The sequence below is a fragment of the Salarias fasciatus genome, chromosome 10, assembly GCF_902148845.1.
Source record: "Salarias fasciatus chromosome 10, fSalaFa1.1, whole genome shotgun sequence".
In the NCBI taxonomy this organism is placed as follows: domain Eukaryota; kingdom Metazoa; phylum Chordata; class Actinopteri; order Blenniiformes; family Blenniidae; genus Salarias; species Salarias fasciatus.
In genome coordinates, this window is record NC_043754.1 from 22,811,273 (window position 1) to 22,825,374 (window position 14,102).

Sequence of the window (14,102 nt, forward strand, 5' to 3'; positions counted from 1 at the left end):
TCAACATACCACAACACTGATGAGCCCTCTGCGTCTTCGAGGATTCCATAAATCCGTATGTTGTTGCGGCGTGAACATCCCTCTAAATCCGCGATTTATTCCTGGAGAAACTTCTGATTGTTCATAATCTGAACGAGGGTGTCCTTCACTCCAATATCCTTTTTTTTTCCGCCATGTTTGCCTCCATCTCGCCCAGCCGCTCAACCATGTCTTCAATTCTGCTTGTGGCATTCATTACTTGTTGGTTAATCTCAGTAGTGAACTCCTCCAGAGGAGCTTTCATGTCTTCCTTGACGCTCAGTCTCACTTTGGACAGCTCCCTCTTCATCTCTGTCTTTAAGTCTCTCATGCCCTCTGCGACCACCTCGCTCACCACTTTTCTTAGCGAGTCCCCCATCATGTCTCCGTCCTTGCCAGAGCTTTTTTCGCCAGTTGAACTTTAGGGTCAGTTTTTGGAGACAGATTGAGGCTGAGCTGTGACTCTCCCCTTCTTGTCTTTATCCCCACTCATTCTGATTCTAATTTGGTGATATTTACCGCGTTACGGACTTGAATTACGGTACCTTTCTTTAAGTCAACGCAGGAGCTCCGATCTAGGCTTCCAAGCTAGTTGCCATGCCACCAGAAGTCCCCCTCCCCGAGAAAGTCTATTCCAGGATCCTGGAGAGGAGAACTCAACTGATAGTCGACCCTCGGATTCAGGAGGATTAATGCAGATTTTGTCCTGGTTGTGGAACACTGGACTAGCTCTTTACCCTTCATAGGGTGCTTGAGGGTTCGTGGGAGTTCATCCAACCAGTCCACATGTGTGTTATGGACTTAGGGAAGGAGCTAACCTGTTTCCCTCATGGTATCTTGTAGGGGGTGCTGCTGGAGTATGGAGTCCGGGGCCCATTATTAAATTTTATCAAGTCTCTGTATGACTGAAGTAGGAGTCTGGTCCGCATTGCCGGCAGCAAGGCTGCTTTCATCCCAGGAAATTCCGGGACTTGGCTCTTCTGTGTGCATAAGGAGGGTGATAATTTTCCCATCGGCATTTGGTTCGGTTTCCGTGCACACTGCATTTTTGAGAGGGGACCATCGACGGACTAAATGTCATGCAATTACAGCAGCTGCTCGTTTGGGGGTGCTGTTGGCCAAAATTATCATTGCCCAGACAGGCAGAAGAAGAAATCTGGTTCATTTGATTGGTGCAGACCACAACCGGAAGACTCACCCCAGCAGCTAGCTAGCTGTTAGAAGCTAATAAATATTCACAAACAACTGTGATTTGCAGTCTTTAAACCATCTATCAAAGAGCACCTGCTCTTCGTAACGACTCCATACCTGCATAAGAGACAGCTTCTTACTCTTTCTTTGTGTGTCTGCTTCTTCTGAGTGGGTTTTGTTTATTCTGCTATTCAAATGCAATGTGCTCCTCATGACATCCTCTCACTGCAACTTTTGGATACTCCAATTGTCCAGTTTGAGATGAGCTTATTCGAGGGCTTCACCTGAAAGATCTGAAATTGAGATCACGAGAGCCTTCAAACATGCATAAATGATGAGGATTTTCCCAAAAAGTGCTGATTTGGTCTAAAATCCAGACTTTACAGGGCTGATGTGAAAGGGTCCGAGGTCAGACCTTTTCCTGGTGCATGTCTATTGGGGAGGTCTTCTGTGCAAGCCCCACTTTGATGAGGTTCCAGTGAAGACCGAGGACACCCTGAAGAGATTATGTCTTTCAGCTGGCTGAGAAAGACTTCAGGTTCCTCAGAAGTAGAGCCGTGGTCAAAATAATATGAGCAGTGTGAAGCAAAAACTCAAATATTCTGTCACTGTCTCCATCTAGTGAGGAGAACGCATCAGGAAGAGAAGTGGAAGGTACAGGACAGGTCTGTTTGTCCATAAAAGGGTTAACATGATGACTGGTTCAGGCTTTCTGAGATGACATCATCCAGTAATCACATGACTTCCTGATCTGACATGCGAGGCAAGAAGAAGGTTCATATTCAGAAGTGAAGTGTCTGAAGTCTGCAGAGGAGGAAGACTTCCAGTCTGCATGTTACCACAGACTTCAACAGGTTGTTACACTTTTCAGCAAAGTTCCTTCTGATGCTTTCAGGTGTTTTCTTTTCACAGATTTTGATGCTTTCAATGTTTTTAATGTTTCTCATGTTTTTTCAGGTTTTGATGTTTTAACATTTTTATTGTTTCAGATGATTGAACGTTTGAGATGATTCCACGGTTCTGATGTTTCACTATGTGTCTGATGTTTTCACATGTTTAATGATTCATTTGCTTTCTTGTTTGTTTTCACAGTTTTCACAAGTTTCTGATATTTTCATGTTTCTGATGTTTTCATATGTTTTTGATGTAGTTCATGTGGTTGTCTTTCATATGTTCTCGATGTTTTGGACATTTTCAGATGTTTTCACAGTTTCAGATGTTTTTGAAATGTTTTTCACATTGGTTTCACATTTCTTTGATTTTTTTACATGTTTTAGATGTTTCTGATATTTTTCAGTGCTTTGGATATTTGCAACATGTTTTTGTGATTTCTGATGTCTTCACACACTTTGAACTTGACCTGTGTGTGTGTTCTTGCTCTGATCGGATGAGGACATATCACATGAGCTCCTCTGGGTTTCGTTCTTGGTTCATTCAGAGCTGCTGAGAGATGTCTAACGTGTCGGTGCTCTCAGCTGACCGGCGCTACTTGGAGAGGGCGATGCTCTGCTCCGTCACCACAGTGCCCTGCTGTGTCTTTCTCTTTGTGAACTGCACCATGTTGTTCTCTCTGAGGAGTAAAGCTGTGTTCAGGGACACGTGTCGTTATGTGCTCCTCTATAACCTGTTGTTGGCCGACACGGTGCAGCTGGCTGTCAGTCAGTTACTTTACATCCTGGCTGCCTTAAGGCTCAGGCTCACCTATCCCGTGTGTGGGGTTATAATCACACTTAGCCACATCGTTCTAAGAATCTCTCCTGTTACATTGGTGGTCATGTCTTTTGACAGGTACGTGGCGGTGTGCTACCCTCTGCGGCATGCCACAATCGTGACCATGGGTAAAACCAGAGGAGCCATCTATGTGATCTGGGCCATCTGCTCTATGAATGTATTCTCTCATATCAGTTTGCTGAGGGAGAATCCTTTTGAGGGCCTGAACTCTCTGCAGATGAAGAGCATTTGTTCTGCAGAAAACATGTTGCTGAGCCCTGTTGCTGCAATGTTCGACAAGGTTTATGAGTTCACTGTGTTCATCTCTGCTGGAGTCTCCATCTCTTTCTCCTACACTGGTGTTTTGGTTGCAGCCAGATCAGCTTCCACAGACAAAGTGTCAGCCCGTAAAGCTCATAAAACTCTGCTGCTGCACCTGGTCCAGCTGGGCCTGAGCCTGTCCTCCACCGTGTTAAAGCCTCTGCTCAGGGTCATATCTCAGATCAGTGACAGGATCACTCTGGTGCGCATCAATATCCTTCTGTATGTGTGTGTGGTCATGTTGCCCAGGTGTTTGAGTTCCCTCATCTACGGCCTCGGAGATCAGACCATAAGACCCGTCCTCCTCCACCACCTCACCTCCTCCGTCTCCACCCGGGTGGCACCGTAGGGCAGATGTCCAGCTACATGCAGACATATGTAGATAACATGATTTCCTGTAGCTACATACAGATGTGTGCAGCTCAGTTCAGTTCCATGAAGACACCTCAAGATGTCCGCTTATAGCTGCGTGCAGCAGCCATCCTGCAGGTTCACCACTGATGCTAAGGTCAGCCTCGGCCTGATGGATGAAGCTGAGGATATTGAGATTCCAATGGCCTCTGCTGGACAGCAGCACACTGAGCAAGGAGTTGGGAGGGGTGGAAGAGCTCTGTGGGGGGCTCACACGCTCACAGAGAACAGAGAAACTATCCTCTTTATTTGAACCTGGACTTTCTCACTGTGAGGTGAGAGCATTAACCCCCATACAGAACCACCAAATTCCAGACAGTGAAATAACAGACTCCATTTAAGTTCTCATAAGTACAAAAACCAGAAAAAAGTATACATTTATTTAAAATAAAAAATGTTCAATCTATTACTTCTACCCTCCATATTTTTTGAAGTAGTGAAGTACAACTTATATTTTATAAATTGTGCTTTATGAGTACGATTACAGGCTCAAATGAATCACTTACGAATTTCCAATCACTTAACATCATGTGTATAGACTCAGAGTTAAAAGTCCTTCAAATATTTATTCATACTAAACTCATTTTTATGTTCTGTTCTATTGAGATTTTAACTGTTTATTATGCTTGTTGATTTTGTTTGGAGCAATATTACAAAAAGGTTGCCTCTGGGATGAATAAAGTATTTCTGTTCTAAAGTGAAGTAAGAATCTGTTTTCATTTTCTCGAGAAAGTATTGATGTTTACCTTCAAATGTGAGGAGGAAGAAAAGTGAAAATTTGGAGATAATAAAATATCACTTGAAAAGTCCATATTATATAACTGTGTCTGCCGCTCACTGACTATCCCCTCAAGACTTCCACTAAGTGTGTGTGTGTTTATTTGTGTGTGTGTGTGTGTGTGTGTGTGTGTGTGTGTGTGTGTGTGTGCATGAGAGAGAGAGAGAGAGAGAAAACAGAGGAATGTAAATATAAATGTGCAATAACAGTCATAATCAAAAAGTATCAACAATTTGTCAGTCATAAATAATTACTAAAGGTGCCATTAGAAATAAATGTAGTGTAAAATAGTAATTTCTCTGGAGTCCAGCAGAGGAACATGTTTTTGTCCAGAAAGAAGGAACCGTATTGGTGTAAAGTTTGTCATGGGACTGACTGACAGAGCCACAGAGCACCCAGCTTTTAGATCAGACTCGAGCATTTTATGACCCCATTAGAAATCACAAGATAAAAGTATTTTCTACTTTGAACCACATGCATGGACTGAATGTGCATTGCTGTTATTTAGAAGTTACCTAATCCCATGATAACTACTTCCGTATTTTGTTCGGACCAAACACAAACTTGTTCATCATCCTTCAAACGGTTCGGCCAATCACAAAGTGTGATGTCACTAGAAGGCGCCGGCGCCCGGCCGGTCTGTAGAGCACCTGCACCCAGATTCACATTGTTGTGAGCAGGTCACAAGAAGGCTGAAGTCCCCAAAATGTCTCCCGCGAAAACAAGGAAGGTTGACGGTCAATGCAGGGCTTTCAACAAAACATGAACTGCTCAATATTGATTTGCTGAACTCCGAGATCAAGCCGAGTGCTTTGCTGGCAGAGAGCAGATCGTTGTGTTCAAAGACTACAGCTTGAGTCGACATTACCAGATGAGGCACTCTGAGCAATATTAAAACCGAGCTGATTCTAAAATGGCACGGACATGGGAAGCTGATTTGTCAAGGTGGGGAGTTGTACTCCCTTCCACTAGAGTCAGCGTGGCTGTTAATCACCAAGCGTCTATACGCCTGCTCCGCCCTTAATCTTTGTCTTCCTCCCTCATGGGCCCAGCAGACGAGTGTGTGTGCTGTCCTGACGGTGTGTCTGTGTAGCGTGGTGTTGGGTTTTCCACAAAGGTACACGTGTTCTGCTTCCCTTCAATCCGTTCAGTAGCCTCTGCATTGCATTTACCACAGTAGTGCATGGTATGACTGGGAGCTGGGCTGCTCTGGAATCCGTGTGGGTGTGGAGCGTTTTCCTGCAGCCGCCACTGCTGAGTTTGGGCTGCGTGTGCTCTTCCTCCTGCTGCCAGGTGTTTTCAATTCTGCTCCTCGGAAGGAAACTGTGATTTATAGTTGAGATCAAGATCAAAATTCTTTCTTTACATGCTCAACACAGGGTCGACAGTGCAATGAAATGTTTTGGATCATAGAACCATTGATTCGCTGAGAGCAAGTACTAATAACAGGATAGTGCAAAAATACAAGAGAAATACAGGAAACAATTTAATAGCATATAACACATAAAACAGGTTAGTGCACAGGTAATAAATAGCATTGACAATGATGTAGCATTATACATTCAGATAGCGCAACAGTAAACATATAATGCCGGGTGGTTTGGTGCAGTATTGTTGAGAATCTGGTTTTATTGGGAGTATTGTTGGGAGTTTAGAAGTCTGATAGCTTGGGGGTAGTAACTGTGTTTGAGTCTTTTTGTCTGTGCTGATAGGCTCCTGTATCGTCTACCAGAGGGTAGCAGACGGAAAAGTCCCTGTGCTGGGTGAGTATGGTCTTTGGTGATGCTGCGTGCCTTATGCAGACCCCTGCTGTGGCATGTGTCCTGGATGGAGGGGAGACTGCTGCCAGTGACGTCCTCGCTGCTTGCACCACCCTCTGTAGTGCTTTTTGGTTCAGAGCAGTTCAGTTCCCAAACCACACTGTGATGCAGCCCGTCAGCAGGATCGAACTACTGTCGGCCCAAATTGATTTTTTAATTAAGTGGCCTGACTGGGAAGTTTTCTCCCGGTTCACCTGGTTCAACAACAGCACTGGACCAAGCGACTGGACCTGCTCAACCCTGAGCTCTCCATCAACCCTCATCATCGACCAACAGCTCCTGACATCCATCCTGCACAAAGTCAACCCATACAAAGCCCCTGGCCCTGACAAGCTCAGAGGCAGGGTGCTCAAGGACTGCTCCACTCTTAGCTGGAGTTCTCACCAGGTTGTTTGAGCTTCTCCTGGATTCTGGCTGTGTCCAACCAGTGTTCGGAGTCCACAATCATTCCCATCACCCAAAAAGCACATGCAAAGGACATGAGGGACTACAGACCAGTGGCCCTGACCTCAGTGCTCTGCAAGTGCATGGAGAGAGTGGTGGGAGACCACCTGTCTGACATGCTGCCCAACAAACTGGACCCACTCCAGTTTGCATGCGGTGTAGAGGATGCAAGTCTCACACTTTTAGACACTGTCACAAAACACTTGGACACTGCATACCCACACACCAGGATTTTATTCATGGACTCCTCCTCTGCTCTTAACACTGAACTTAACACTGAAAAGAAGAACTTTTCACAGGATAGACCACAAAGGGTGCTGGTGAGTGGTTTTAAATCTAGCAACTTGGTTTTAAAGACAGGGCTCCCTCAAGGTTGTGTTTTATCTCCCATCCTCTTCTCTGCATACACTAATAACATCTCGTGCAGCAGTGAAGGAATGACACTTTTTAAATATGCAGACGACGTGGCCCTGGTGGCCCACATGACCGACTCTGCTGCTCGGTTGCAATACCAGCAGGCCGTCGGCAATCTGGTCAAAACGTTGAGTGAGAACTCACTCGAGCTGAACATCACCAAAACCAAAGAACTGTGCCGTGGAGGCAGAAATAAGAAAACAGCATTTCTTTTCCAGCTGCTCAGCATCCAGGGGCAGCTGGTAGAGCAGGTGCAGTCCTTTAGATACGTGGGGACTGAGACTGATACCTGTCTATCCTTTACACAGCACACAGACTCCATATACAAGAAAGCACATCAGCGCCTCTACCTACTGAGGAATCTAAGGAATTTTAACATCTGCAAGGACATTTTAACTCCGGTTTACCGTTCACTCATTGAATCCATTCTTACATTCAACATCACATCCTGGTTCAACTTGCTCACCACCAAACACAAAACCAGACTCTCCCGTATGATACATCAGGCCAGCAAAAGATGTGGTTCACCACACACCCCGCTGTCTGAACTGTCTGACCGCTCTGTCATCAGGAAGGCCACTCTGATTCCAGAGGACCCCTCCCATTGCCTTCACCTGTCATTCCAGCTACTGCCATCAGGCAGAAGGTACAAAGTCCCACTGACCCAGAAAAACACTTACAAAAAGTCTTTCATTCCATCCGCTGAAAACCATCCTGAACAACTTTAAATGATACATTGCACACTTTTAAAACTTTTAAACACTTTATTCATTTTTATTGTGTAAATGTGTCTTGATGGGAATGTGTGAATGTGTTTGTGAGCCCTGTCAAGGGAGAACTTCTGTCACCATGGGGGACAGACAACAAAGTTTTTTCTATTCTATTCTATTCTATTCTATTCTATTCTATTCTATTCTATTCTATTCTATTCTATGAAAAATCATTCCTGGCCCCTTTTGAAGTCTTTTCTCATGGCTTACATGTATAATTGACTGTTATGAAATATTTATTGACAGACCAAAGAAACTTTGTACACGAAGTAAGGTTTACTCAATGACACAGTACTCTGAAAGTCCTTATAGGATGTGCAATCAATGGCTCGATTTCCTTCCTCTCTCTCTTTTTTTTTCCTGTCCTGTCCAGCATGGAAGCAGCACAATGGAATTCTGGCTGCTGTTGACATGCTTCTTTTTTTCAGTTTTATTTCCGGGTCCCCCAACCGGAAGGGACCCGGAAATGGGGGTGTAGAAGACCCCATTGTCCTCTCCTGCCCCGCTCATGAGTGCTGAAGAAGTATGCTGTTTGCGATTAAAATTGAGGGGCAGTAACCACACCGTGACGTGAGCGAGGCCAAATGAGCAGTCCCATCTACCCGAGCAGCCCCACCCCCGACACCTCCTTCCTCTCTAAAGCTTGGGAGGGACGTGTAAGTGACAAAGACAAAGTGAGACAATCTAGGGTTCTCAACCCAAACATGCACCACCCACACTACCAGATTTTAGCGGACAGGGGGTTTACCCTGAAAGATGACTTTGCAGCTCTTTGTAGTAAAGAAATTATAACACCTGCATTTACCAAAGGGAAAAAACAGCTTTCAGCCAAGGAGGTTGAAGAGTCGCGCAAACTAAATAGTGTTAGAATTCACAATGAGCATGTAATTGGACACATGAAAAGCAAGTTTAAAATTTCACAAGGAAATTTAACCATACCAGTAATCAAAAGTTTGACTGGTGAGACAGATGAACCTGAGCTAAGCAGAAATAGACAGAATACTGATTTCCTGTGCAGTTTTTGTCAGCCTTGGTGACAGCATTGTGTACCAGGAATAAAACCATGTTGATGTAATGATGAATTAATTCTGCTGATGAATGTAGGTCATTTATATTACTCGGGTGGGCATTCTGAACCGTTGAACATGTTTTTTTCAATGTCATTAAAGGGGCTGTATCATGCTTTTTTTTAGCTAGTCCAAACCCTAGAAATGGCATTAACATGGTAATAGTTTATTTATGGCGCTAAGCAAAAGTCATTTTGTGTGAAATAAAAGATTTTCTGGGGCTAATTCTGAAACCCGGAAGAGAAAACGCTCTGTTTCACTGAAATCCCGCCTCTCCCCCTGTGGACTTTGACTGACAGCTACTTCAACCAATCAGCGCTTCAAAACAAATATGCTGCTAGCTTTAGCTCTTTAGCTCTAGCTTCTCTACACACAAATACATGCAAAAACGTCTTTTCCTGTCAGAAACTCACCAAGCACAGACTCTTCAGACTCGTGCTCTTGCTTGATTGTTGCTTTCAGACGATGGTCAAAGTTTATCTCTGTAATTCGAGTTAGAAAAAAGCGGCAACGCTGATTGCTGAGGGCCTGCGGGAGGGGCGCATAGGGGAGCCATCTTCACAGTGTGACATGAACGTGGGAAACAGAGTGTTTTCATGGGTGCGGGAGGGGCTGCCTCTCTGAGCAGCTGAAATGTGAGGAAAGCTCAAACATGCAGGCATGAAGGAAAAAAATGCTTTGGGGGTGTTTTTGGTGAGTACATAACTATATAACAAGGTTAAAACATACAAAAACTGAATTTTGCATGATACAGCCCCTTTAAAATAAAACACAAAAATTGAAAACGTATCTCTTTTTATTTCCAAAACAGATTGCAACATGACAAGATAAATGGTAACATAAACATGAACAATAAGCAAAAGTGACTTCAAGTTTTTATCTGTCACGTACACAGAAGACGGAAGTCAAATGTAGTTGAACTACTTACAAGGCTGTGTACACATTTGAACATCCAAAATAAACACCAAAGCACTCCAAATAATTTAAATAAGAAAAAAGTATATGAGGAGAGCACTATATACAGTGTGCAATTAGAATGTGAAAGAGAATGTGCATTATAAATCTCTGATATAGTGTATCATCTAAACGTACGCCTATCAAGCACAATTTTTGTTTGTACGAACTTTTGTGTCTGGTGTTTTTTGTCTTTTAAAACCAAAATAACTTTGAATCCTACATTTTCTGTAGAACATGTAGGACATGAGTCCGTTGTTTTTGCCAACCCGATCCGCTATTTTGATTTGTGATGCGATTGTGACGTAAGCCTGGAAAGTCTATTCACAAACAACGGTGATTCATAATCTTTTAGCCATCTATTAACAAGCACCTGCTCTTCCGAACTACTCCATGTCTGCCCAGGAGACAGTTTCTTACTCTTTCTTTGTGTGTCTGCTTCTTCTGGGTGGGTTTTGTTTATTCTGCTATTCAAATGCAATGTGCTCCTCATGACGTCCTCTCACTGCAGCTGTTGGATACTCCAATGGTCCCCTTCGAGATCAGGTGATTCGAGGGCTCCAGAGTTCACCTGAAAGATCTGAATCTCAAAATACGAGAGCTTTCAAACATGCATGAATGATGAGAAATTTCCCAGAAAGTGCTGATTTCGTCTAAAATCCTGATTTTACAGGGCTGCTGTGAAAGGGCCCGAAGTCAGACCTTTTCCTGGTGCATGTCTATTGGGGAGGTGTTCTGGGCAATCCCCACTTTCATGAGGTTCCAGTGAAGACCGAGGACACCCTGGAGAGATTGTGGTCAAAGTAATATGAGCAGTATGAAGCACAAAGTCAAATATTCTGTCACTGTCTCCATCAAGTGAGGAGAACACATCAGGAAGAGAAGTGGAAGGTACAGGACAGGTCTGTTTGTCCATCAAAGGGTTAACATGATGACTGGTTCAGGTTTTCTGAGATGACATCATTCAGTAATCACATGACTTCCTGATCTGACATGCGAGGCAAGAAGGTTCATATTCAGAAGTGAAGTGTCTGAAGTCTGCATGTGGAGGAAGACTTCCAGTCTGCATGTTACCACAGACTTCAACAGGTTGTTACACTTTTCAGCGAAGTTCATTCTGATGCTTTCAGGTGTTTTCTTTTTGCAGATTTTGATGCTTTCAATGTTTTAATGTTTCATATGTTTTTTTCAGGTTTTGATGTTTTAACATTTTTATTGTTTCTGATGATTGAATGTTTGAGATGATTTCACGGTTCTGATGTTTCACTATGTGTCTGATGTTTTTACATGTTTAATGATTCATTTGCTTTCTTGTTTGTTTTCACAGTTTTCACAAGTTTCTGATATTTTCATGTTTCTGATGTTTTCATATGTTTTTGATGAAGTTCATGTGGTTGTCTTTCATATGTTCTCGATGTTTTGGACATTTTCAGATGTTTTCACAGTTTTAAATGTTCTTGAAATGTTTTTCACATTATTTTCACATTTCTTTGTTTTTTTTACATGTTTTGGATGTTTCTGATATTTTTCAGTGCTTTGGATATTTGCAGCATATTTTTGTCATTTCCGATGTCTTCACTCACTTTGAACTTGACCTGTGTGTGTGTTCTTGCTCGGATCGGATGAGGACGTATCACATGAGCTCCTCTTGGTTTCGTTCTTGGTTCATTCAGAGCTGCTGAGAGATGTCGAACGTGTCGGTGCTCTCAGCTGACCGGAGCTTGTTGGAGAGGGCGATGCTCTGCTCCGTCACCACAGTGCCCTGCTGTGTCTTTCTCTTGGTGAACTGCACCATGTTGTTCTCTCTGAGGAGTAAAGCTGTGTTCAGGGACACGTGTCGTTACGTGCTCCTCTATAACCTGTTGTTGGCCGACACGGTGCAGCTGGCTATCAGTCAGTTACTTTACATTCTGGCCGCCTTAAGGCTCAGGCTCACCTATCCCTTGTGTGGGATTTTAGTGACACTCAGCAACGTGGTTCTGAGAATCTCTCCTGTTACGCTGGTGGTCATGTCTTTTGACAGGTACGTGGCGGTGTGCTACCCTCTGCGGCATGCCACCATCGTGACCATGGGTAAAACCAGAGGAGCCATCTGTGTGATCTGGGCCATCTGCTCTGTCAATGTGTTCTCTTATATCAGTTTGCTGAGGGAGAATCCTTTTGAGGGCCTGAACTCTCTGCAGATGAAGAGCATGTGTTCTGCAGAAAACATGTTGCAGGGACCTGTTGCTGCAATGTTCGACAAGGTTTATGAGTTCACTGTGTTCATCTCTGCTGGAGTCTCCATCTCTTTCTCCTACACTGGTGTTTTGGTTGCAGCCAGATCAGCTTCCACAGACAAAGTGTCAGCCCGTAAAGCTCATAAAACTCTGCTGCTGCACCTGGTCCAGCTGGGCCTGAGCCTGTCCTCCACCGTGTTAAAGCCTCTGCTCGGGGTCATATCTCAGATCATCGACAGGATCACCCTGGTGCGCATCAGTGTCCTCTTTTATGTGTGTGCGGTCATGTTACCCAGGTGTTTGAGTTCCCTCATCTACGGCCTCGGAGATCAGACCATCAGACCCGTCCTCCTCCACCACCTCCTCTGTCAGTTCTCCTCCTCCGTCTCCACCCGGGTGGCACCGTAGGGCAGATGTCCAGCTGCATGCAGACATATGTAGATAACATGATTTCCTGTAGCTACATACAGATGTGTGCAGCTAAGTTCAGTTCCATGAAGACACCTCAAGATGCCCGCTTATAGCTGCGTGCAGCAGCCATCCTGCAGGTTCACCACTGATGCTGTGGTCAGCCTCGGCCTGATGGATGAAGCTGAGGATATTGAGATTCCAATGCCCTCTGCTGGACAGCAGGACACTGAGCTGGAGTTGGGAGGGGTGGAAGAGCTCTGTTGGGGGCTCACACGCTCACAGGGAACAGAGAAATTACTCTCTTTATTTGAACCTGGACTTTCTCACTGTGAGGTGAGAGCATTAACCCCCATACAGAACCACCAAATTCCAGACTGTGAAATAACAGACTCCATTTAAGTTCTCATAAGTACAAAAACCAGAAAAAAAGTATACATTTATTTAACATAAAAAAAAAGTTAAATCTATTACTTCTACCCGCCATATCTTTTAAAGTAGTGAAGTACAACTCATATTTTATAAATTATACTTATGAGTACGTTTACAGACTGGAATGAATTACTTATGAATTTCCAATCACTTCAAATCATGCATATAGACTCGGAAATAAAAGTCCTTCAAATATTTATTCATACTAAACTCATTTTTATGTTCTGTTCTATTGAGATTTTAACTGTTTATTATGCTTGACGATCTTGTTTGGAGCAATATTACAAAAAGGTTGCCTCTGGGATGAATAAAGTATTTCTGTTCTAAAGTGAAGTAAGAATCTGTTTTCACTTTCTCGAGAAAGTATTGATGTTTGCCTTTAAATGTAAGGAGGAAGAAAAGTGTTAACATAGAGATATCACTAGAAAAGTGACACTCACTGAGTGTCCCAGCAAGAGGACTTCCACTAAGTGTGTGTGTGTGTGTGTGTGTGTGTGTGTGTGTGGGTGTGGGTGTGTGTGTGTGGGTGTGTGTGGGTGGGTGTGAGAGAGAGAGAGAGAAAACAGAGGAATGTAAATATAAATGTGCAATAACAGCCATAATCAGAAAGTATCAACAATTTCTCAGTCATCAATAATTACTAAAGGTGCAATTAGAAAGAAATGTAGTGGAAAACACTAATTTCTCTGGAGTCCAGCAGAGGAGCATTAAGGTTTTGTACAGAAAGAAGGAACCGTATTGGTGTAAAGTTTGTCATGTGACTGACTGACAGAGCCACAGAGCACCCAGCTTTTACATCAGACTCGAGCATTTTATGGCCCCATTAGAAATCACAAGATAAAAGTATTTTCTACTTTGAACCACATGCATGGACTGAATGTGCATTGCTGTTATTTAGAAGTTACCTAATCCCATGATAACTACATCCGTATTTTGTTCGGACCAAACACAAACTTGTTCATCATCCTTCAAACGGTTCGGCCAATCACAAAGTGTGATGTCACTAGAAGGCGCCGGCGCCCGGCCGGTCTGTAGAGCACCTGCACCCAGATTCACATTGTTGTGAGCAGGTCACAAGAAGGCTGAAGACCCCAAAATGTCTCCCACGAAAACAAGGAAGGTTGACGGTCAATGCAGGGCTTTCA

General features: G+C 43.7%; 2 protein-coding genes across 2 annotated transcripts; both read left to right on the forward strand.

Moving 5' to 3' along the window:
* The first annotated feature begins 2,659 nt into the window (after positions 1-2,659).
* LOC115394979 (odorant receptor 131-2-like) lies at positions 2,660-3,589 on the forward strand. The gene has a single exon (XM_030100321.1). The coding sequence runs from the start codon at positions 2,660-2,662 to the stop codon at positions 3,587-3,589; it is 930 nt and encodes a 309-aa protein (XP_029956181.1).
* Positions 3,590-11,583: 7,994 nt separating this feature from the next.
* On the forward strand, positions 11,584-12,525 carry LOC115394980 (odorant receptor 131-2-like). Its single transcript, XM_030100322.1, has one exon. The coding sequence runs from the start codon at positions 11,584-11,586 to the stop codon at positions 12,523-12,525; it is 942 nt and encodes a 313-aa protein (XP_029956182.1).
* The last annotated feature ends 1,577 nt before the right edge of the window (positions 12,526-14,102 follow it).